A 23342-nucleotide genomic window follows, 5' to 3' on the forward strand; every position below is an offset into this window, starting at 1 on the left:
TCTGTAACTTTAAAGTACAATCTGAATGTGTCGAGATTTCTATCACTTATTGCAAATTTCGCGTATGCAGTGTTCTGTTTTTGCATTAACTGCAATATGCGATATCAGGGGTATGTCTGGAAAAAAGAATATGTTCTGTGAACTAAACATTTTATTTTCATTGTACAATAAGTACCGATCATCGATTTATACATTTAAAAAAATATATAACAAAATTTGAAAAGGCATATCACGTGCTTACGTAATTTTATCTGTAATTTTAGCGTTATATGGCCAGTTACAACGCCCTCGAGCAAAAATCAACGTACACATGCAGTACTTGAAGATAAAAATAACTCAATAATTTCAACCAAATTCCTAAAAACATATGTATCGAAATAATGTATCGAAACAAAAAAATTTTACAAAAATAGGAGAGCTTCCTCGCCAATGCGAAATTATGTAAAATCACTTAATCTTAGAGAAATCAATAAAAAAAGAAAGTATAAAAAATATATAAATATTTCGCCGAAAATCAATTGCATGGTTAATCAAGTCTATACATGTATATATATATATATATATATATATATATATACATAGCTCTCGATATATCAAACAACTGCGTTATCACAATCCGTGCTTATCGATACGATCCACAGGACATATCATATCACTATGGAAAGACAAATTGACAAGACGACCGAAAAAACAATTTCGCATTTTAATTCCGCATAAACTGCGCATAAACTACTCTGAGATTACGCGTTATCACAATCGATTTAAAATCAGAACTGACATAAAGGATGCCGTGCTTGTACTCCGAATAATACTAAATCGTCCGACTCAGTCCGAATCGCGATAATCCGCAATTACTTCTTCGCCTTCAAGTATTCTATATTCGGCGGCGGCGGCGGCGTCGGCTCGCTGGGATTGCCCAGCCACACGGATTTACTAAAGCGTCCCTTAATTACGGGCGGTTGCCACTTGTTACTGGACATCGTTACTGCTATCGGCTTCTCCGCCGTGACTGTGGCTGCGCTTACGGCCCTGAAATGGTAACAAAGATTATGTAACAGCCGCAAGTGAGATTTTGTATTAACGCGGCCTAAATTTCTACTCTAGCGATATCGCATAAAGTCATCATGCAGATTGCATTTTCTAAGTGCGATCGAAAGCATCTAACGCTAATAATAAACTGCCGCGATAAACGAACAAAAGGGAGGAGGAAATGAAAAGGTGATCAGTGATGTAGAAACAGCATTTATTAATTAGATACGTGTTACAAATCGTTCTTACGAATCTCTCTTCATCTCGTGGTAAATTTCCGACAGTGAAAAAAATTTTGTCAAAATTCGAGTATATCGAGAGTATCGCTGTGTCTGATTTTCAGCACAAATGTAATCAATATGTAATACATATCCGTACCATGACACACGTTCTCAAAACTTGCTTATATATCCACACACGCAAATCGCTTCATGATCAACTTTTAAAACAATTTGGCGCTCTAGTCAACAATAACATGAGATAATCAGAGTGGATTTGTCGAAAGGAAGCTTGTGCCATAAAACATAAGTAGCGTAACTGTTGAACACTCGCGATTTGCCCGTAGAGGAAATTCAACGTTAAAGGCGCATAAATCACACAAGTCACAAGAGGAGAGAAATCAAGGATGTGCATGGATGGAAGAAACAAATAAATTGCAATTTTTATCGCATATAGCGAAGGATGTGTACAGTCAGTGTACGTATTTTCTATTTGGCAAAAATCGAACTGGCGCGTCAGTAAACACAAAGTAACTGGCAATTGTCTGTTCTAAAAATTGATTAGGTCCTTTAATGCCAAGGTACTTGGCTTGGATGACTGATGGTACCCAGTTTGTAGTACCTGGTGGTAGACAGCGGCTGCTGAGCCGGCGTGGACGAGTTCGGCGGTGTCGCCAGGACGGGGGTCTCGGCACCCTGGACCGGAGTACCGTCTCCCTTAAGCACAGAAATACATTTCCAGTGATTAATAAAGTTATCCTTCCACAGTCGGACGCAACCGTCGTCGCCGGAGCTCGCTAGAATGGTTCCCATGAAGTTCCAGCAGACGCGCCACACGGTGCAGTAGTGATCGTCGAACTGCGCGACCACGTTCGTCTCGAAGCGCGACACACCGTGCTGCGTGCTGTCCCTGGAAGTGAGAAGCTAAAATTAATTTCCGCGTTTCCGGTGCCGGCGCCGGCGAATCGCGCGCGGCTTCACGCAGCTATATACTTGCCCCGTCGGTTTCAGAGTGACTATTCGTACGTCTTTCGTAGCTATGGCTAGGGTGTGGAAATTTCGACCTAAATTCGGCGCGAACGCGATGTCGTGAACGGCGTCCGTAACGCCCGACAGCGTCTCGGCTTTCATCCAACGTCTACTGCTCTCGGAATACTCGTAAATGAAGACCTTCGCACCGTTCATTGTGTTCGTGTCATCGCTACCGACCGCTATCATGGGCGGATGCAACCTGAAACACGTTTCGCTGGACGTTAGTGCGATGTATCAAAACAATCAGGCCCATGCTGATTGGTACATACGATCTGGCAAAGCATCATTTCACATTATTTGACGTTAATAAAATTTTTGGCAGATAAAATCTCTTACCTCGAGAAAGATGGATTCCACGTGAGGCAACTACATGAGAGTTTACAGTTGATGTCATGTTGTAACGTCCACTGACTCAGATTCATGATGTCCGGTGCCTCGTATATTCGAATAAATCCATCGGCGCTACAGGTGGCCAACAGCAGGCCTAGAGTCTTTGGTGCGAACTTTACGTCCGTGACGGAAGTACGTGAGTCGACGAGGTTCGTTCTCTTGATCCAATGCTTGCTGCCACGAGCCTCTGGGCCGGAACCTTCACCAACTGTCAAGAAAAAGAACGGAGCATCATAGTGACAACAAACTCGACGACGACTTAATGGTTCTCGTCGTACCGATCTCTTCCCAAACAGCAGCAGTGCGATCGAAGGAGCACGTAGCGAGAACCTGGCCGAATTCCGGGTGTGCCCAAGTGACTTTCCACACCGAACCGCTGTGAGCCTTCCACGACGCGGTTAAGTGCCAGTTCCCGTGTTCGTCCTCGTCCCAAACCTGCAATGTTTCGCGATGTTTAATGCATAGACGCTTACAACGCTAACAGGAACGCCAGATTAATTCTAAACTGCGTTTCCAATTATATATTTATTGAAAAGCATCAGGAGAGAATCGCGCGACGGTTAAGACGGTAAAGAAATTAAGAGGGGATGATACGACTGTTAATAACCCTCATCAACGATACCTTAACAAATTGATCACTGGAACACGTTGCCATTCGCTCCCCATAGTAATCGTAGGCGATGTCGTGTATGAGATCTTTGTGCTCCGCATTGATACTGTGCGCCTCGAACATCGTGAACGAAATAAATTGTCAGTAATATCACTGGCGTGCAGAGTTGTTTACTAAACACGCTACACGGTTGAGGTTATGATTGGATTGGGATACGCTCTTGTCAGCTGCACTTTCTGTACCCTCTCTCACCCTCTCTCTCTCTCTCTTTCCCTCGCTCTATCTTTTTCTTTTTAATGCTCGATCGTTTTCCGTACAGAAAGTGATACAAGACACGTAAGAAGATCTGCAACGTGCTCTTTCAAAATAGAGTGGAACGAGGTAAGAAGATTGCCTGATAAAATGCAATCGGTGAGCTAATGGAATGCATCGTGCTAAAAAGAGGGTAACAACGGTTAACCTGCCATTGAGTCGTACTATTACTCGAAGACGGTGGAGGCTCGTAGCGGATGTTTTTGAAACTAAGTTTTGAAAAAACTGACTTATTGGCCGCGCCTACAGAATGGCAACTTGTTATTCAGAGGCAAATTGCCATTCTGTAGGCGCCTCGTCAATCATTAATATGATTACAATTATGATCCATTAAAAGTAAATAGTAGAAAAGAAATATGTTAGTTGTAAAGCAGTTTAGTAATAAAATCTGAAAAGAGCCAAGACTTTTCAATTTCTTATTTGTTTTTTCTTCCTCTTCATGTATATTTTCGCAGGTCGTACATTTATTCATTATTACCGATTTCATTGAAATACTATATCCAATTTAAGCGAACCGGTGCTCCAATATCTATGAATTTTTATTAATTAAAAATGTGCATTTGTTTTTTTTAATTAATAAATTCCCCGGAAAGAGTCTAGCGTTACGCGATTTATTTATCCGCTCGATAATGGTTTCGGATAACGGATAACTTCGACTCGTTCGTATGGTGTCCGTTACCCGAAACTAAAACTGCTCTCGCGCAACTGCAGCTGCAAGCGTATTCCCCGGCTGATCACCACAAGTGCAATCAGGTGTATCGCGATAATGACCAGATATTTTTGCCAATCTCACCCCAAGCGATGACACCGTCGAGCGAGCTATCATTATTCCAAAGATAATCATCAGAACATTCCGAACGGTAAAGGTAATGCTTGAGCTTTCTTTGTAATATTTAAATATTTAATGTCTTAATATATAAATATTTCTTCGTATATAAAAATATAGTCACGTATCTGTATATAAAAATATAATGTAATTATCCATACAGCAATATTGTTATATAAAATTATCGCGTGTTTTAGAATAAAATAATTTTACAGTCATGTTTGACATTTACAGTTTCTTTAACTGTGTCTTCCATTGAAAAGGTTTTTGTAGAATTTTAGAAAAACATAGAAAGATATATATTAAACATTTAGAATGTTAGAAAAGTGAGGAATATTTAACAGAAATTTAACATTTGTTATTATTTCTATTAATTAATATTTCTGACACACAGAAAATAATGTACAGATTTATTGTTATTAATTTTATATGTCTCGGAAATTACACACACAAAAAGATGAAATAATAGAAATATTATTTCGAGCAATAATAAAATGAAATAATACACTTGCTACAATACGAGACAACAATAACGCGAAATAATTTCTTCTGAATATTAATGTATCAAGCGAGAAGTCCTGGCTTTGCAGTCACCTACACCCTCTATCGCATTTCCGGGCTATATTATGTCTAAGACACTGGCACGTACGGTGTAAATAAATACTCTATATCATGGACTATCATCAGGCACTTCAGTCAGTCGTCTTATAAAACGACGATACTTCACGCATTGGATTCAGTGCCGAGGTGGAGTCGTGAAACATCAGATCAAAAATCTTTTCTTTAAATGTTCGTTAAAAAGAAAAACGAAGATTTCTGACTAACTTGATTAAACAAACGACATGTCTTTATCATCGATAATACGTAAAGTAATGATTGTTAAAACAGTATGTGAAATCAGTGAAAGTGATGTAATCTGTTAAAATATATCGGAAAATATTATTTATTAATTCGAGTAAATGTGACACGTTTGTTAGCAGTGAACATACACGATCGTCATAAAAGCTTATAAAATAAAAAATAAAAAAGATAAAACATACGCGCAACATGAACAGTATTAATAAACTACATATTAAAAATATTAATTACTTATATGACAAATATTATAGAATTGAAAGGAGTGGCTACATTTAATGAACAATATCGCAATATTACATTTATTCCAACATTACTATCAACGCTAATTGATTCAACGCTAATTGATTAAAAAATGTGCAGAATGCACATTTGCTTTTGCATAAAAAAATTTATAATCAAATGCTTATCAATTAAAGTCACGTTTCGGATTAAACACAGTGATGTGCCCGATATATTTATCGATTTATCAATTCGCGACGTTCATCATCATTTTGCAAAATTACGAGCGCTGTATTGTCGGTAAACAGAGTATAAGAACTTTGCAAAGCGTCGTTAAAAGTATTATGCTCGGTTTATCAACGATACAGCGCGAAATCATCCACTGATGCTGACGGAGTGCTGGAGCCCTTTGTATTTTCACGACTCTCATATTCCAGCATAACTTAGCCGAGTCATTATACGGCATTATGCTTGAAATATGAAACGTCGTAAATGCATATTAATCTTCGAGGACAAACGAGAGAGCAGCTGTGATTTTTTACATGATAAAGTGAATCCTACAACATTTTCTGCAATTACTAACGTTTCATTATTTAATTAACGTGAAATATATATATATTACGTAATTACCTATATAATATGCATGTAAAGCACGTCAACTATTTATGCTCATTTGCGAGTCCATCGCTGGAAAAAGAGAATCACACACACATACATACACATTCTCGTGAATTTTTTACTTCATTTACAAACCTGACAAATGATCGCGACGATCTACAATCGTGATTACGAAGAACGACGTTTCGTCGGTGCCACTTAATAGTTCAAGTCCGCTCACTCGCAACGAAAGACCATCAATGATGTATTTGCGCGCGGCGTCAAAAGAATTTATTTCCGATTGCCGAGGTTATCGATCTTCGCGACCTTATTGCATGTTTCTATATTATTGTCGAGACGTTTATTACACCGCGACGGCAATTTGCGCGAAGAAACCGTCGAGAAAAGACCGACTCACGAGCAATTAATTTCGCTGTCGCAGTCTCACGCTTTTCATCCGTCACAAATAAGCGAACGGCAATTATTCTCAGGTAAATATTTAGAAATAAGTCTGTACTCCGATTTTTATTCCGGTAAGATAAATATTTAGATATTTTTAAATTCTAATTTTATGTTTCTTTATTATGCACCAAACCAATTTGTTCAACTCTCTTCATCAGCCATCTCTCTTTTATTTGTTATTATTTAATTCTGTAACAACGCTTTTATTGGAGGCTCCCAACCAAGCATCTAACACATCTATACAGACAAATATCTCTTTCAGTCGCTCGAATATCTTCGATTAGCAGTCGTAATCGTCGTTATCAGCTCGAATAAACGTAGATAGTATCGTGCGCTGGATCTAGATCGTCAAAAGTGCAGCAGACTCTATCCCGGCAAAGCAATACCTGCGAAAACCGTTTAAAAGGAATAGAAATGCGTGTAGCTGTCGTGGGTGCCGGGGTAATAGGAGTAACGAGCGCGTTTGCGGTGAAAAGCGCTTTTCCAAGCTACGACGTGAAGATCTTCGCCGATGCATTCTCACCTGATACCACAGGCGATGGGAGTGCTGGTCTATGGAGTCCCTATCTTCTCGGTGACACACCCGTCGACAATATAACGTGAGTACATCCCTTTGTGTATATCTGTGGTAGGTGTAGAAGGGTGAAATTGCTCGTTAGAAAATCGAGAGGTCTCAAGAGAAGGAAAAAAACAAGTGTTCGCTTTTCCTCGTCGGTTATTTTTTTAACTTCTGTCTCATTTATTATAGATAGATATATCTGAATCTAAAACTAAATTATTTTACATTTTTGTTTATATTTTTAATTGCGTTATTAGTCGATGGGCTGGTCGCACTCATCGCTGGTTCGAGCAGTTGTGGAAAGCCGGATTATCATCGCTAACGGGCGTTTCTCTGGTGCCTGTGACTCGCGTTACCAGCGACAAAGACAATGTTCATCCCGAATGGGAAAAACTCGTCTACGGCTTCCATAAAGTCAGTGACGAGTATTTACGGCGCTTGAATGAGCAACACAAGTCCAACTATAAGTATGGCTCTCGTCGCATTGAAAATCATTATTATTCTTATCTTACTACACTTATTCTTATCTTGACTTACCATTTGCCATTGTTTAGTAGCATTTTGTGAGATTTGTGAGTTGATAATTTCAGGCAGGGTTATCATTTTGTTACTTACACCGCGGAGCCGACGCTATTGTTACCCTGGCTCATGAAGAAGTTCGTTACTCTAGGCGGAAAAATGGAAAGAAGAAACGTTAAAAGGCTGCACGAGTTAGCCGAGGAAGGGTACGATTTGATAATAAATTGCAGCGGACTCGGTGCACGAGAGCTTATCGCAGATAAAACGATGACACCCATCAGAGGTCAGATATACAAGGTAATGGATTTAAAATTACATCAAATTTTCTTCTTCCATTCAGGCGGTCTAAAATTACCGCTAACGTTGTAACAGTCGAGATTTGGCTACATATTATACGTATTGCATATAATTTTCTTATCCACGATCGTAGCTTTCTTACAAATATCACAAGATTATCTTATTAATCGCAAGGAAACTGATATAGAAAATCTGTTTAAGGTAAAGGCGCCTTGGACGATGCAGTGTTTTCTAGTGGATGACGATGACGATTGCAATTACATTATTCCTAAGTAAAGCACGCATTACCAGCGCATAATGATTAACAATGACACTCATTTCTCTGTAACATCTATCCGCAGCATGCACAGCGTTGTACTGGGAGGTACGCATCAGGAGGGTGACTTCGATCGCTCGGTTCGAGAAGAGGATTCAGAACACATTTACAAGGGGTGCTGCCGCTTGATGCCGTCCTTACAGGTCGAGCTCAAATCAAGTGCCACTCAAAATATCAATATTACAATTATCAGATCATTCTCAGCTGTGATTTTATTGTCTAGGCGAGTCAGATAATTCGCGCATGGGTAGGCCTTCGACCAGGACGACCGCGAGTTCGTCTAGAATGCGAGGCGCTAAACACACCTATGGGACGAGAGTTCAAGGTAATTGGCGATAAAATATCACTATTAACTGAACGTCATGAGACGGAGAGGAAAAGGATATTATAAGCTCCGAAACTCTGAACTTTAACGCGCGCACGAACCGTTGATCGAGCGTTGCTAGACTTTATGGAAGCCTCTTGTAATGCTTGTTTCGTGTTTTGTACCTCAGGTGATACACAATTACGGCCATGGCGGGAGTGGCGTGACGCTGTGCTGGGGGTGTGCCTTGGACGTCGTGGAAATGACAAGAAACTTGAAAGTACCTAAATTAAACTCCAAACTGTAACTCCGCAGAGACAGAATAAACTTTTTATCCTTCATACATTTTTGCCCGCATGGCCGCGTGCCGTTCAACCTTGTTCAACCCTACCATACCACCCTCATACTACTCGCTCATGCCGTGAATAGCGTCGCTGAAAATGCTATTCTTATCTCCCTATTTCTCGACTTGTTTCTTTTTAGACGGGACTTTTTCAATCTAGATTAAATCTAAATTAAATGTCCTTCTTTTATTAAAGAACAAGCGACGATTACTGCAAAAGATTTCTATCTCTCGTCATTCTCACGCATTGCATCCATATCGAGCAACGCTTAATCGATACCTTGACAGTTCTCAAACTCATCTCTGTTTCGCGTAAAAACGACAAAGAATCGAGAAATGTGATTAAACGTCGAGGAACAAGCGTGAGGGTTCGATTCGCGCGAGGCGCGCAACCTATTTAAAAGTTTCGTGTCGTGATCACTTCCGTAATATTACAATTGTGAAATGTAGCGGGCGAGCTGCAATTAAAGCACCAGACTAACTACCAAGATGCCGTGTAGACAATACCGCAGTAGTCGCCTAAAGCTAGACGTCAGCGATGCATGTCTCCTTAGGCACAGCACGTAGGTCTGCGTCGGCCGCGAAATTTTATTCGTCAAACCAGTCAGTCTTTTATTATCGCCGAGACTGAACGGGAAACTCCCTAGTATCGTGATAGGTACGTACACGATAAAAATATAAATTTGACAAATCTACGAATTTCAAATTAATTTTTTCTCAAAAAAACTTTTTACGGGAAAACTCATTACGCGCGCACGTTGCTCCGTTGTATCCATTTTGAAAAAAAAATTAATCCACGAATATTCATGGTAAAGTAAAATTAAAATATTGTAATTTCGAAACGATAAATTTCACATTTAAATCTCAACGACAGGCGATGACGTATTTGTGAGACAGTTTGTTAAAAAGGTTCATTATTTATCAGACTGAGCGCAAATTCGACGTTGACGCGAAGATTAGCCAGTATCGATCAGCGATTTATCGCGTCTACGGGGCAAACGTATATAAATGCGATAAGAATGAAGTTCAGGGTGATTTTGACACCGCATTTATCGTGGATTGACATTGACAGCGCGGCGATTAAAATAATTGAATAATGGAAAGCGACACCGGTCATGATCGTCGTCGAGTACAGCGTTGATAAGCGCTCGCTGGTGATATTGCCCGAATGTAAAGACGATAATTCCAGAAACGAGGGTGTAGCAGACGGCGAAAGCGCCGGTGAGTCCGACACTAGCCTCGACGAACAATCCCGCAAGTCCGTATTCCAGAATCGGAAATCCGTCCTTCTCAACGATTCCTCGAACGTACCCTCGTCTGCAGACAACAGGATAAGTGTTGCCAAGCATGGTTCCGAGCTGTGTCGTTGGAAAGTTACCACGGACAAAGGCAGTAATACAGGTATTGTTTCAAATTGATCTTAGAAAGGCAAATATTGTGGTAACGATAAAGCATCTCAAGAAAATATGACAGCATTCACGAATCTTATAAGAAATCTAGAAATTTTCAATTTAAATCTTACAAACGCGATGGGTCTAATTGTTATTGTCGTTATCAGACTTTCCTGAAGACGCGTTGCACGCGGAGAACAATTCGGAACGGCGCAAAAGAGAATATGTGGAAGAAACGTCGAAGATTAAGAAGAAGAGGAGGCAGAGGTAAGTAAAAGAATTAATCCGTTTGTGGATCAAGAATAATTTTCTCGATTGAAAAAAGTAGATTTTTAACGATCTGCACGGCAAACTGCAAGTACGAAGTGGTGAGACGCGTGGCGGCGCGATTCGGGATGAGGGAGGTCACGGAGGACAGCAGCTGGGACCTTTATTGGACCGACCTGAGCGTCAGTATAGAGCGTGCCAAGGACATGAAGAGGTTCCAGAGGGTCAATCACTTTCCCGGAATGACGGAGATATGTAGGAAGGATCTGCTCGCTCGTAATCTCAATCGCATGCTGAAACTGTTCCCGAAGGACTACAACTTCTTCCCGAAAACCTGGTGCTTCCCTGCGGAGTAAGACAGAGTGCATCTTAACAGCGTCCGTTTGGAAAAGATCTAGTATTTTGTTTCTCTGGATTACATTACTTTAAATATTTTTTTCGTAGCGGAAATAAGGTGTTCTTGAATGCTCTTACGAGCGATAATCATTAAAAGATCATTAGAAGATGTAGAGCGATATAGAAACTTGATATTTCGACATAACAGTATATATTTCTCAATAGTGATAATTATAAGCAACGCGAGATAAACTATCGCGTCGCGTTCTGCGAATCGGTTTCACGTGTCGGAATAAAGAATAAAGAACACGGCTCTCTATCGATCGGGAGCCTTCTTATCCGACTTACAAGCCTGAGGCTCGCGCGCACGAGTTATTCTATTTCGCTTCGCGGAACGGCCGGTTTCGGGTTGCCGGATCGTAAATTCCAAGGGTTCGCCGTTACGGCGATAAAGAGTAATCGATATTTCCCGAATGTCGACGACGAGCGTGAGTGTGTAAGTAAGCGAATCGAGAGCTTTAGATTTCGGGTTCCAGCCACGGCGACGCGATGACCTATGCCAAGTCGCGGAGATCGAAGACTTTCATCGTCAAGCCGGACACTGGCTGCCAAGGGCGCGGAATTTATTTGACCAAACACTTGAGGGACATCAAGTCGAGCGAACGTCTGATCTGCCAAGTGTACATCGCAAGGGTACGAGAAATGCTTTTCCTCCGGGAAAAATTTTTCCTGCAGGGAAGTCAGCGAGAACTCGAATGAGTATACGCAGTCGTATTTGTAATTAACAATCCCACGCAACTGCGATGCGGAACAAGTGTAATACATATAGTTCTTTCTCTTACTGCGCCCCTAGCCCTTCCTAATAGACGGATACAAATTTGATCTACGCATCTACGCGCTAATTACATCATGCGACCCTCTCAGGATCTACGTGTACAACGAGGGTCTTGCAAGGTAAGGCGCTTGCACTAACTTGCCGCTTGGAAAATGCATAATTATATCCTTTTCAGATTCGCGACGAGCAAGTACAAGGAACCGTCCGGCCACAACACGTCTAATATGTTCATGCACTTGACAAATTATTCCGTTAACAAGCACAGCCGAATGTACATTATCGACGACGAGATCGGTAGCAAGAGGTTCGTCCTGTAGAATCGAACAGAGGAAGCTGCGAGCTGTCGATAGAATAACAAAGTCCGTTTTACAGAAAGATATCAACGCTGAGCAAGTGGATGAAAGCGAGGGACGTCGACGTGGACGAGCTATGGGACAAAATCGACGGAATTATAACTAAAACCGTGCTCGCCGCGTATCCCGTGCTGAAACACAGTTATCACGCGTGCTTTCCGATGCACAATAAGACTTTCGCGTGCTTCGAGCTCTTGGGATTTGATATTCTACTCGATTGGAAGCTCAAACCTTATCTTCTCGAAGTAAGACTCTGGACTTTAAACTAGAAAGCTCGAAAAGTTATTTAGCTACTCTTTAATTAAAATATATATATATATATATATATATATATATATATATTTAAAGCGTTGATTTCCTGCATAATAATTTAATTAAGTGTAACAAAGAAATATATGTTCTTCTCGTACGAAGTAACATTTAGCATATTTTTCAGGTAAACCACTCGCCCAGCTTTCACACGGACACTCAACTAGATAAAGACGTGAAGGAAGCATTATTGACGGACACCTTTAACATATTACATCTGCAACAATGCGATAAGAAGAAGATAATAGAGGAAGACAAGAAGCGGATCAGAAAGCGACTTCTTCAGGGCATAAACGGAAAGAATTGCAAGTAAGTGGAGTTAGAGTGGAGAACATGGTGATTTACGCTTATCTGGCGCTACAATAAATCAAGACGTTGCATACAACGTGCAGTCAAACTAACGATATGACCGCTCCAACAAAATCCGAGAGGAACGAGGACGATTACGTACAGAGACAGTTTCAGTGGGAAGACAACCACATGGGCAATTTCCGAAGAATTTATCCGTGCTCAGGGGAGGATAAGTACCAGTCTTTCTTCACACAGAATGCGCTTTCCGTTTTCCAAGACACGGTAGCGTCGAGAGCGCGAGAAGAAGCGTCGAGAATAGAGAGAGAAGAGAATGAAGTAAATCTAATATTATTAATTTATGTATAGAATGTATCATTTTTTTATTATTAATCTAGACTGTATCAATTTATTAAGCCACTCAAGTTAACGCAAAATCTCAGTGGGAACTGTTTCTCATTTTTCTAATTTATCTACCTGGATAATTTGCATAATTTTATCAATTTCAAGCTGAGAGCAAAGGAGGAACATAAAAGATTATCCGGGAAATGCAGCGAGCCAAAATTGAGCTTTGAAAATCCGTACGCATCGAAGAAACTGCAAGAGAAGTGCAAATCCGCAGGCGTACCTAAGAGGAACGTTAGTATCCGGAACAATAGTCTTATTCCGTATTTAACTATGTAATTCGCATGGAGGAATACTTTGTTATTTTATTGTTCTCGCGTGCATAAAGCAGTCATTGGCACAAAGTAAGAGAAAATAATTAAAAATAGACAGATGTTATTTACGTCTCGATAGACATTAAAGGAATCGTTATCGAACGTGAAGAAATTTTCTGTTGTGCACATGTGCGCGTCCCCAGAAGCAAGAAATGAACAAAAACAATGTCCTCCCCGTTTTTCCGTAGATCAATAAACAGGATACACAGGGATCCCCTGCCAGGGACGCCCTGTACTCCTTCGAGCCTGAAATCATATCGGAGTCTGAGGAGAGAGAGCGAATAACGGCTCTAGCACAGAGGGATTTTCTCATCAAGAGCTACGGCATGCTCGAGCAGATATACATGGCGATGAAGAGGAACGGCACGCTGCGACCCGCTGATGAGAGGAAGTACGGGTTGTATGGCAGGCTGGGGCTGTACGCGAACACAAACCACAGCACATGTTGCTCCTCGCACAGACTCCATCATCGTCAAAACGGTCATCTGGATGCCACGCAACTAACCGCGGACCAATGCTTGCAGCGTTCCGTCAGAGAAACCGAAGTAACAATATTCCGGTTGATGAAAATTGTATGCAATTATCTCTTCTGCAGAATTAAATTAACATTCGAATCCAGCTTCTCTTTCTTACCATTTATACGTTTTTACGTCGACTTACAAGTCGATTACTTTGAAATTGTATTCAATTAATCGCTTCAGTTATTTATAAATTGTATGAAATATTACATTTCCTTCGTTTCAGCACAAGACCATGGAACACGAACGTAACGTTAGGAATTCAAATAAAAGTAAGCATGACGAATATAATTAGGGTAAAGCGGGGTAATTTGAATAGTGGGGCAATTTGAATAATAATAAGTATTTACGAGAATTTCAGAGAAATATAAGACGCCATGTATTATGTTGTATCTTCTTTGTTGCTACCATCAAACATAAAACATGACGTCTTATATTTCTCTGAAATTCTCGTAAATACTTACTATTAGTCAAATTGCCCCGATAGTCAAATTACCCCGCTTTAGCCCTAACGTTTCGCTCTCGACAAATATTATGTACGTGTATTTTGACATATATAGATTTGTGGATAACATGTAACGAGGCGCTCGTTTACGTTCGTCCAAAAATACCGCAAACATTGTGGGCGGAGGAGATGAACTGCAGCAATCACAGGGGTCGTGTAACAAAAGCACACGTTGCCAGAACGTTGTCAAATACCGTGCGTCTGCACACGATTGAAAAGAGAGAATCCTTCCATTCGTTGAAATCTACTAAGTAAGCTGCATTCAAATATTTGCCTGTGTTGTAATTATTTTCACTTCCGATTATATCGGTAAAATTGCTTTAGAACTGACGTTGCTACCCAACGCTGAGGATAAAATTGGCATTTTCGGGAATAAACGAAAGAGCGAGGAAACGGCTTCGACGTAACAGAATGATAAAAGATTACATTTTCATGCGAAAATCAGAAACCATCGATTAATAAAATTGAAAGGAAGAAACTTTGAGCGACTATCGCAAAGGCGCTGCAATATAATTTCTCGACGTTAATTCTGCTAACATTTCGATCAAGAAGATAATAATAAATCTTTATAATTGAGAAAAATAGTTTCACGTTAAATGTATTGTTATAAGGAAGATATCGCTCTGCCACGTTAGGTATACTTCGTAGCTTTACTGCCAAGAGAAATTGCAACGTGAGAAAAACTGTGACTCGTCCAATAATCGGAAACGTATCATTAGGACACATGCGTGAGCGGATGCTATTTCAAGGTAGAGAACAGTAATATAAAAATCAACAATATATCGATTTGTTATTTAAAGTGCCATATATAAATATGTACAATAGATATAATGAGTGAACATGTACACGTCGCATAAGAATGGGAGTTAGGTACGCGTCGCTGCGTATGCAAAATGGTCTCACATACGTACGCCAGTCTATAATATGTATAACAATTTTTATTGCTGATATATATTCTGTATTCACATGATAAAAAATAATCTATGAACAATTTGTCGCGTACTGGTTTTGCCCCGTTCATGATATTGCGTCCACGTTGTGCTATCGTTTATCGCGGCGTTATCGCCGGCACACGCTTCCTTCAAGCTTCTTCTCGCGTGCGTCTTCTCCTGTTTGCGTTTATAGTCTTCTCGTTCCGTGTGTCGCAATCGGTAATCGGTAATAATCGAGCTTGTGGTGGACGCGATCGAGTGTCACGAGTGTAATCGAGAGAATCCAAAATTCCTTTTCCGTTCCGCGGTACAACAATTAATTCGCATTATACAAAATAATATTGTGTGCACGATCGTGAAACGGCGGTGCGCTGAATTAACGACGCGACAATGTTCGCAACGCGTTGCCCTCTCTTTTAAATTTCTAACACGCGCGATCAGACCTCCTACAAGTTTGTTACAATTTTTCTTCCCCGTACAATCGGAGGGGAAAACCGCGTAACGCGTTAAGTAATAGCGACACTTTGCAAAATCGACACGCGGCGATGTGAACATCGGCTCCCTCGACTGCAACCTGCAACCCTCCTTACGTTATGTCATTTATAAGAACAAGAATTAGTGTGCGAGATACATCCAACACATTACGATCAGTGATTCATTCTTCTTTTTTTTGTTCTTTTCATTTTAACGTGTGATATATATTATTTACATAAAACCACTGTGACCGCGGCGAATATTTGCGCGTCTCATTTGATTCCCACCATATTAAAGTCTTAGATATAGAAAGGCTTATGTACATAAAGTATCAATAGTATTTACGAGATAGCCTATATATACGTGTGTGTGTGTGTATATATATAGTATATCTTATAAAAAGAGAACTCAAGACCGTAAATGTATATTATAATATGCGCAATATTTCCATCTCCAAAAAGTCGGCATGTCTCGGTATATATATATATACACCTAACTTTCGCTGAAAATCAAGGTAACTATACGTGAAGGAAGTGCAATGAGACAGAAATAATTGGACACATACGAAATGCATTTGTTTCGAACAAATTTTTACACAGGGGGCGGGGGTGCGAGGGGGAGTTAAACTGCCGCGCGAAATGAATCGGGAAAGCAATCATCGACATAATCCACATGCATGCTCCCACATGTCACGAGTGTGTAGCAGTTGCCTTGGGAAAATGATATCGCCTTATAATTTAAAATTCTGCGTGAAACGGACATTATCTTTAGTCACTTAAATTACAGCTCATTTGTTTGTACTAGAAAAACGATTTCCTCCACTGCCTCAGAGCCTGTGGGACTGTGAGTCCCATCCGTGAATCGCTTAATCCCCCGTATCTCATTCTCAACTTTCGTAATAAAAGCAACGTTAACAGGTTTCAGCGTGATCTTCCTCCCCATATGAGAAAATATAGAAAGAAGATATGTAAAGATGGTACTCTATTCGTTGTAATACTAGTATGAGCATTATGTAGTTACAGGATCCTGTGTATGTTACTCACATGTAATATGCGTTAGAAACGATTACAGTAAAAACAAGCTTAAAGCATGAATTACACGGAGACTTTGAGTGAGAGGTGTATTCAATTTCGAATTAGGAAGGAATTGCCGCGAGCCCCTCGACCTAAAGTCGAATCTGTATCAATTTCAAATCAAGTAAAAATTAAACTGAATCCGTGTGTGTATATATATATATATATCCTATATATAAATCCAAGAGGTACAACAAGTACTAGTTACTTTGAGAATACACCTTCGCCGTTCGCCGAAAGCCAAATCTCCGTTTAATGCAGGCGTCAAATGATATAATAACTGGCTATATTTCATATACATATATAAAAAACTATACAATCCGTAGACTCGATAATTTTGTGCTAGCTGCCGACGGAATTTAGTTTTACTCATTTCGCCTAACGGTTAAACTCCTATGACAGTAATACTCAGTTCTTTTCAACATTTATATCGTCGATACTGCAGTAAACCAGGCAGATGCGAAGATTGCGCTAGCTAGTTGTCAAGTGTACTTGTGTGTGTATGTGTGCACAGACTTTCTTATTATAAATCTGGGGCTGCACCCAATCTCGGAGTTGACAGCCTGAATAAAATAGCGAATTCGGTTGAGTACAGTAACACGCGCCGAGTTAAGGCTCGTTGTGTCGCACGCCGTTTCACTTAAAACGCAAAGACATGCTATAAAGCGCCTCGATCGATCAGATGCTCCGACATAGATGTTGCTAAACAATGTAATAACTCCGAACATCTCAATCAATTCAACCTTTCATATATATACGTTTCCGTGTCATTTTGTACAACCGTTGAAGTCCAACGCAGCGCGTACTAATGCAGCCAACCGAACTCGTTACAAAATTATCTTTCGCGGATCAACGGAAAGTTTCAACGAATTGCAACTTACAAAAATAAATACTCGCACAAAACACGACGTAACCTGCGGTAATTCTGAAATAGTTACATAATTTAAATTATCTTTATTAAAATGTTTTCTGAGCGATTTCGCTTTGCACTTCAACTTTGGATATCAGAAACTGATTGATCTCCTTTACCGGGTACGATTTACAAAATCTTGTATTATGGCAGAAAATCCTGTGTGTTTCAGCCAAATAAATTCCTGCTGAGCGTGTGTGTAAGCAATCTCACTTACTTTTTATAAATAAAACCTATTTTTACAGAAACTTTTTACACTTTTAGAAGTACATTCCTTATATCCCAATCCAACCGCAGTCAAATCAGAAGCTTAAACCATGGCAACAACATAATAATAACCCAAGTTATGGTTAATGTAAAGAGAAATAAAGAGAAGGGTTTACTTTAAAATTATACCTAACATCCATTTTACTAAAGTCTCTCTGTCTAAAAAGCGCAAAGTTTATCTCGTGCATACACTTTCTATTATATTATTCCTCATTTTTATCTTACTTTCAAATATCAGGCGGTAAATCAAATAAAAACACATTTCGTATTACTAGATTTCGAAAGATAGTAACTAAAACATATCGAAAATACTAAAGCAAAATGTACCATGGCCTAAAATATACGACATATAAAAATATAAGAATTGTTGCAGCACTTGTAGGTATGTCGCCTGGGAATATCAATACTGCACTTGAGTTTGTATAATTCTGTTTTCTTGAATGGGATTGGTCCATTCAATATTGATTGTATTAAGTCACACACTTAAATTTAATAAAACATGTACATTTAACAATAAAAATAGGACTTGTATTGTGACAAGCTCTCACCCGTCAACCTTCAATCAATCAGTATAATTTGTATCACAATAAATATCATCTGTATGTTAGAGGCGATACATTCGTATTATCAATTGCAGTGAACCAAAACCAGTTCTAAAAAAATTCTAATAATTATCTTAAACTCCTTGTTTCTTTTCATTTTTCTATTAGTCTGATTGTATAATGAAAAACTGTGTATAGATCTATAGATACCATCATTACTTTGAGTAATTTACACATTTCATTTAATTTACGTCATAATATGACTTTCATAATGATGTCTACGCCTAAAACACATCTTTCTAGGGATATCGAAAAATCGTTCTTTTTTCAAAATTCTATTAATTGATGTGTGACAACGCTATTAACAAATATTAACTCGTACAAATCAATTTCTTCTTCGTAAAAATTGTGATCCTGCGAATCACACTGAGATACCGATTGCAAAGGAGACGGTAACATTTATTCCGACGTTTATCAGGAACGTTTATATAGGATAAAATAAAGACGATGCAATTGCTCGTCGTTGCATGGCTCGTCTCTAATAATATATATATATGCGTTTGTTTCGCTTCCGTAACGTATGTAGATACCGTTAATTCCGAGTTAAATGCAATTAGTCGTAAGAATACTAGGTACTTTGCGAGCGAATCTTACATATTTTATAAAATTAGCATTAAAGGTTTTAATGTTATCAATTTCATTTATAACTCACTCTCTCAATCTGCCTATGCTTTGCATCAATAGCTTGAGCCAAGTTTTCTCCCGGAACAGTTTCTCGCAATATTTTATAATTAATAATCATATTAAAAAAAAGCTTACGTTTGCCAATGTATCTGTACATGTCAAGATTCAGATCAACATCTTGAGTTGATCCGTTTAATAATTTCATTTGATGAGCCCACTTATCATACAAAAGGGCTCACTAGTCACCAGATCGAAATAATTTCCGAATTGCTTCTGCCTTCATATCCACTGGTACGGTTTACAATGATACCCTAATATTTCAACAAGTTAAAGCTAAGTTATTAACAAACAGCGTATCTTTATATTGTATGCACGACTTCGCACGTGCACTAGTATTTACCGTGTGCCATGGATGATGTGTCCAGTGTGTGTGTGTGTGTGTGTGTGTGTGTGACGTGTGTGTGACGTGTGTGTACCTGTGTCCTGTATATGTGCACAACCGCACGCGCGTATGTGCGCGCGTACCACATGTAAACGCTAACAAAGAGTCACTCGGGCGTCGCACGAACGACGGGACACGAAGTGTTATGGTTTAAACTTAACCAGGGGTATGTTCTTCGAATGCAAACACTTATCACACACCCATTCCGCGTAGACCTCCGCCGTTAATAATTGATAGGCGTGTTCCGACAAGCCGGTGCAACCCCTGAAACAATCCGAAGCGTGATAATATGCACGCCGCATTGTTTCGTCGGATATATGTACACGTGAACCGGTCGCCTCCTCCGTCGACTCACCTATGAAACCAGAAATTACAACCCGATTCGCACAGAATTGCCTGATCATTGTCATGTACTTCCTTGTGGCAAACCCCGCAAGGATAAATCGGCGGCGCGTTGGGGTTCTGTGGGTTGAATACCATCGATTGATCCGGGGGATATATCTGCAACAACAAGTTCCAAGGAATTCCACGTGAATCATTCGCATAATTTACTATCGCATAACGCGTCTAACGAAAGGACACGCTACCTTGCCAGCGGAAATCGGCATCGGCTTTGGACCCATCCCCGGTGGACCTTGGAAACCGTGCGGCGGCAGGGAGCCCGCCATCGGATTAATGGGATGTCCCATTGGCGGCCCACCGCCCATATTGTTGGACATCGTCCCCATCGATCCCGTCATGTGACCTGCCATCTGATTGTGATGGCTGATGTTCATGCTGGGCATGTTGTTCATCGCCGGTCCGCCCATGTTCATATTGTTCATCTGGTTTGGCCCGGTCATGCTCATGTTGCTCGATGCCATCGAGCTCATGGTGGTCATAGGTCCGTTCATAGGTCTCCCCAAGTTGTTGAGATTGTTTCCCATGTGATTCGGATGAGGCTGAGATCCGTTGTGTCCCAACGGACTGTTCACGTTGTTCAGCGACGGTCCGTTTAACGGGCTGTTGGGCGGTATATGGCTGTTCATGTTATTCATGTTCATTGGTCCATTAGGCATGTGATTGGATCCCGCCATGGTGTTCATCGGCGAACCTAGGGGTCCACCCATAGGACTGCCCATGTTGTGGCCCATGTTGTTCATCGGGCTACCCATAGGCCCGCTATTCATGTTATTCATCGGGCTACCCATGGGCGGACCGCTCAGCTGCGAATTACCCATGTGACCCATGTTCATGTGGTTATTCATGGTGTTCATCGAACCAGGCGGCATGTTCGGGCCCATGTTGTTCATGGGACTCATGCCGCCCATCGGAGCATGATTCATGGGAGACATCGCTCCCATGTGATTCATGTGATTGGTTATAGGCGAGTTACCCATCGGGCTCATGTTGCCCATGTTGTGCGGCATCATGGGACTCATGCCGCCTATCGAGGTCAGTGGACTCATGCCTCGCATGGGGGGCCCACCCATGTGATGCGGATGATGAGGATGCATGTGTGGTGGTGGTCCACCGTGCATCATTGGGCTCGGTGTTGCCGGCGGTGGTGTGTCGTCAAAGGGATTACTCGCTACTATCGTGTCACCGTAGCCCGTTAAAGGTGGGGGTAGTAGATCCTGTTGAACGAGAATGTCGCATTAATATTAATTTGATGAACGGATCATTGTAATGATTAATGTAACACGCTATACTCACCTGTACAGATGGTTGCTGCGGGGGTGGCTGTGCAACGTTTGCATTTGAACGTCTCTTCTTCTTAGGATTGGCACCAGCTGGTGGTGGCGGTGGTGGATGAGGGTGAGCAGAAGAGTCAGGATGTGGGGCATTTGGGCCCATGTTCACACCCATACCCATACCCCCCAGTGGCATCCTTGTGAAGGGAGGCATGCCCGCAATATTGTGGCTCATCTCCTTCGTTCGCTTCCCTTATTTTATCATGCCAGCACCACTGGACTTTCGTGGCAAGTAAGTATTGCTGATTGACTGTCGAACAGACAAAACGACACCATTAACGCAAACTTTCTTAAACAGATGTGTCAAATTGATGTGTCAATTTTTGAAATCAGGATTCATAGGTATTTGCATAGCACAATATTTTTATTATAAAAATCCTGGGTACTTGTAAAAAAAAAAGTTTCCACGAATAATAAATTTTTTATGAGTTGCAAGTTTTTAATAATTAATGATTAATGATACTTTACGGTTAGCAAAGATTCAAAGTAGACACCGTAAATACATATATCACCAAACATCTTTTCTGTTATGTTAGAAAAGATACATATGAGAATAGATCCAGGTTAAAGCAACGGGAGAAATTGGACAGACGCATTTCTTGGTTAGTGCCGTGGTACAGATCGAACACACACACACACACACACAGATACGCGCGCGCGCTGCATGCACTCAATATACACAGAAAGAGAGAGAGAGAGAGAGAGTGCGCGCGATAGCCAAACCTTACATCGCAGCTCGATAGCAAAATATCGTATCGTAATTCCATTGCAATTACTCCCACGGCACGAGACTTATCATTTATAAACACACTAGCATGCGAGAGAGCGCGGTCTAGCCACATGAAAGCGCACGCGAGCATCGGATCCTGCGTGCACTGTACATACACCTCGCAGCGTGCCGCCTATATTTACATATGCCGATATAAATAACGAAATTACTACCGTTAAGTTTACCTCGGGTAGCGCGCCAGCGGCCCGTCCGCACGTCCGTCACGAACGAGGAGGCGGAAGATCCGAGGCACGAGAAAGAACGAGTGAGAAAGAGACTGCGACGCACACACGTATCACGCGCGCGTACACACACGTACGCGCACGCACACAGACGCGCACCCGAGAAAGGGAGACGAGAGAGAGAAAGAGACTGCAGAGAAAGAGAGAGAGCGCGAGCACGGGAGAGCGTTCGACGACGCGATCGTACCTTCGGCACGGCGATAAGAGGCCCCGTCGCGCGACGAGCAAAAAGAGAATAACATAAATTCCGCCTGGCAGTCCCGCGGACTAACCTAACCTAACCGCGCGAGCTCGCCAGTCGAGGCTGGCAGGCGCCTCCGCGGGTACGGCGCCACGGCATACATTGTATGTGCGACGCGCGGGTATGATGCGCCGCGGCGCGCGTAGGTCGCGCGTCGTGATCGTGACGCAGCGCCGGGCGATTTAAAAAGCCGGCCGGGTATATTCCCGGCGGTATTCGCGGTCGTAACGAGCGCGCCCGAGCGTCGCCGTTTACTCACCAGCGCATTATAACGGACGCGACCGCGCGTACGTGTACATGCTCGGCCGTTTTTTCGGCGGGGTACACCAGCACCATGAATCGCGCTGTGTCGCTCGCTGCCTGCCCGCCGCCGCCGCCACCGTCGCCGCCGCCGCCGACGCTGCTGCTGCTGCTGCTGTTGGTGCTGTCGCTGTCGTTGGCTTCAGCGGGACGAGCGATCTGCCTGGACGCGATTTCAAGTCGCGCCTGGCGGGCAACGCATCCTTCGATAGCGCGAACGAGCCGCGCATTCACGGACGCGGACGCGTACACGACCGCGGTAAACACACTCGCACTCGATGTCGCGAACTTGGCCAACGGAGCAGCGAGGTAGCGCACGCC

The 23342-nt window shown here is 41.5% G+C and overlaps 3 protein-coding genes and 1 long non-coding RNA gene across 9 annotated transcripts; 1 reads left to right on the forward strand and 3 right to left on the reverse strand.

Annotated features, from left to right (window-relative positions):
- Positions 1-133: 133 nt before the first annotated feature.
- Positions 134-3782, reverse strand: LOC105280512 (nucleoporin SEH1). Of its 2 annotated transcripts, XM_011341120.3 has the most exons (6): positions 3292-3782; positions 2948-3104; positions 2616-2877; positions 2245-2478; positions 1870-2157; positions 134-1029 (listed from the first exon to the last, which is right to left on the reverse strand). In XM_011341120.3, exons 1-6 carry the CDS (start codon positions 3400-3402, stop codon positions 852-854), a joined length of 1230 nt encoding a protein of 409 aa, XP_011339422.1. In that variant the 5' UTR covers positions 3403-3782; the 3' UTR covers positions 134-851. The 2 variants fall into 2 exon arrangements, with proteins under 2 accessions (XP_011339422.1, XP_019887745.1); XM_020032186.2 differs by lacking the exon at positions 134-1029 and having other exon boundaries at positions 1227-2157; positions 3292-3775.
- A 1563-nt stretch (positions 3783-5345) lies between these two features.
- LOC105280499 lies at positions 5346-6339 on the reverse strand. The gene is made up of 3 exons (XR_894135.2): positions 6248-6339; positions 6125-6181; positions 5346-6051 (listed from the first exon to the last, which is right to left on the reverse strand). It is a non-coding gene; the product is annotated as an uncharacterized LOC105280499 (long non-coding RNA).
- A 94-nt stretch (positions 6340-6433) lies between these two features.
- LOC105280912 (tubulin polyglutamylase ttll6) lies at positions 6434-16895 on the forward strand. Its single transcript, XM_026968837.1, has 22 exons — positions 6434-6582; positions 6816-7152; positions 7370-7579; positions 7703-7928; positions 8130-8200; positions 8270-8387; positions 8468-8569; positions 8739-8851; positions 10081-10292; positions 10462-10549; positions 10611-10901; positions 11422-11578; positions 11739-11839; positions 11896-12024; positions 12093-12318; positions 12510-12691; positions 12775-13009; positions 13181-13309; positions 13578-13961; positions 14134-14179; positions 14468-14663; positions 14737-16895. The coding sequence occupies exons 2-22, from the start codon at positions 6968-6970 to the stop codon at positions 14759-14761; spliced, it is 3426 nt and encodes a 1141-aa protein (XP_026824638.1). The 5' UTR covers positions 6434-6582; positions 6816-6967; the 3' UTR covers positions 14762-16895.
- Positions 15184-23117, reverse strand: LOC105280476 (protein pygopus). Of its 5 annotated transcripts, none has more exons than XM_011341077.3 (5): positions 22981-23117; positions 21432-21719; positions 20324-21352; positions 20092-20237; positions 15184-20000 (listed from the first exon to the last, which is right to left on the reverse strand). In XM_011341077.3, the coding sequence occupies exons 2-5, from the start codon at positions 21642-21644 to the stop codon at positions 19880-19882; spliced, it is 1509 nt and encodes a 502-aa protein (XP_011339379.1). In that variant the 5' UTR covers positions 21645-21719; positions 22981-23117; the 3' UTR covers positions 15184-19879. The 5 variants fall into 5 exon arrangements, with proteins under 5 accessions (XP_011339379.1, XP_011339371.1, XP_011339388.1 ...); XM_011341069.3 differs by lacking the exon at positions 22981-23117 and adding an exon at positions 22412-22819; XM_011341086.3 differs by lacking the exon at positions 22981-23117 and adding an exon at positions 22668-22818.
- Between the last annotated feature and the right edge of the window lie 225 nt (positions 23118-23342).

The sequence above is a fragment of the Ooceraea biroi genome, chromosome 4 (assembly GCF_003672135.1).
Source record: "Ooceraea biroi isolate clonal line C1 chromosome 4, Obir_v5.4, whole genome shotgun sequence".
Classification (NCBI taxonomy): domain Eukaryota; kingdom Metazoa; phylum Arthropoda; class Insecta; order Hymenoptera; family Formicidae; genus Ooceraea; species Ooceraea biroi.

What these genes read in the sequence shown, in the direction of transcription:
- LOC105280912 (XM_026968837.1), top strand. Translation starts at nt 6,968, where the DNA reads ATGCGTGTAGCTGTCGTGGGTGCCGGGGTAATAGGAGTAACGAGCGCG. An exon ending in GGACAAAGGCAGTAATACAG is followed by an intron (nt 10,293 to 10,461) that starts GTATTGTTTCAA and finishes ACTTTCCTGAAG; the next exon opens with ACGCGTTGCACGCGGAGAAC. An exon ending in GCCAAGTGTACATCGCAAGG is followed by an intron (nt 11,579 to 11,738) that starts GTACGAGAAATG and finishes CTGCGCCCCTAG; the next exon opens with CCCTTCCTAATAGACGGATA.
- LOC105280512 (XM_011341120.3), bottom strand. Translation starts at nt 3,402, where the DNA reads ATGTTCGAGGCGCACAGTATCAATGCGGAGCACAAAGATCTCATACAC. An exon ending in TGCTGTTTGGGAAGAGATCG is followed by an intron (nt 2,878 to 2,947) that starts GTACGACGAGAA and finishes TTTTCTTGACAG; the next exon opens with TTGGTGAAGGTTCCGGCCCA. An exon ending in CAGCCGCTGTCTACCACCAG is followed by an intron (nt 1,030 to 1,869) that starts GTACTACAAACT and finishes TTACCATTTCAG; the next exon opens with GGCCGTAAGCGCAGCCACAG.
- LOC105280476 (XM_011341077.3), bottom strand. Translation starts at nt 21,644, where the DNA reads ATGAGCCACAATATTGCGGGCATGCCTCCCTTCACAAGGATGCCACTG. An exon ending in CGCAGCAACCATCTGTACAG is followed by an intron (nt 21,353 to 21,431) that starts GTGAGTATAGCG and finishes CTCGTTCAACAG; the next exon opens with GATCTACTACCCCCACCTTT. An exon ending in TGCCGATTTCCGCTGGCAAG is followed by an intron (nt 20,238 to 20,323) that starts GTAGCGTGTCCT and finishes TTGTTGTTGCAG; the next exon opens with ATATATCCCCCGGATCAATC.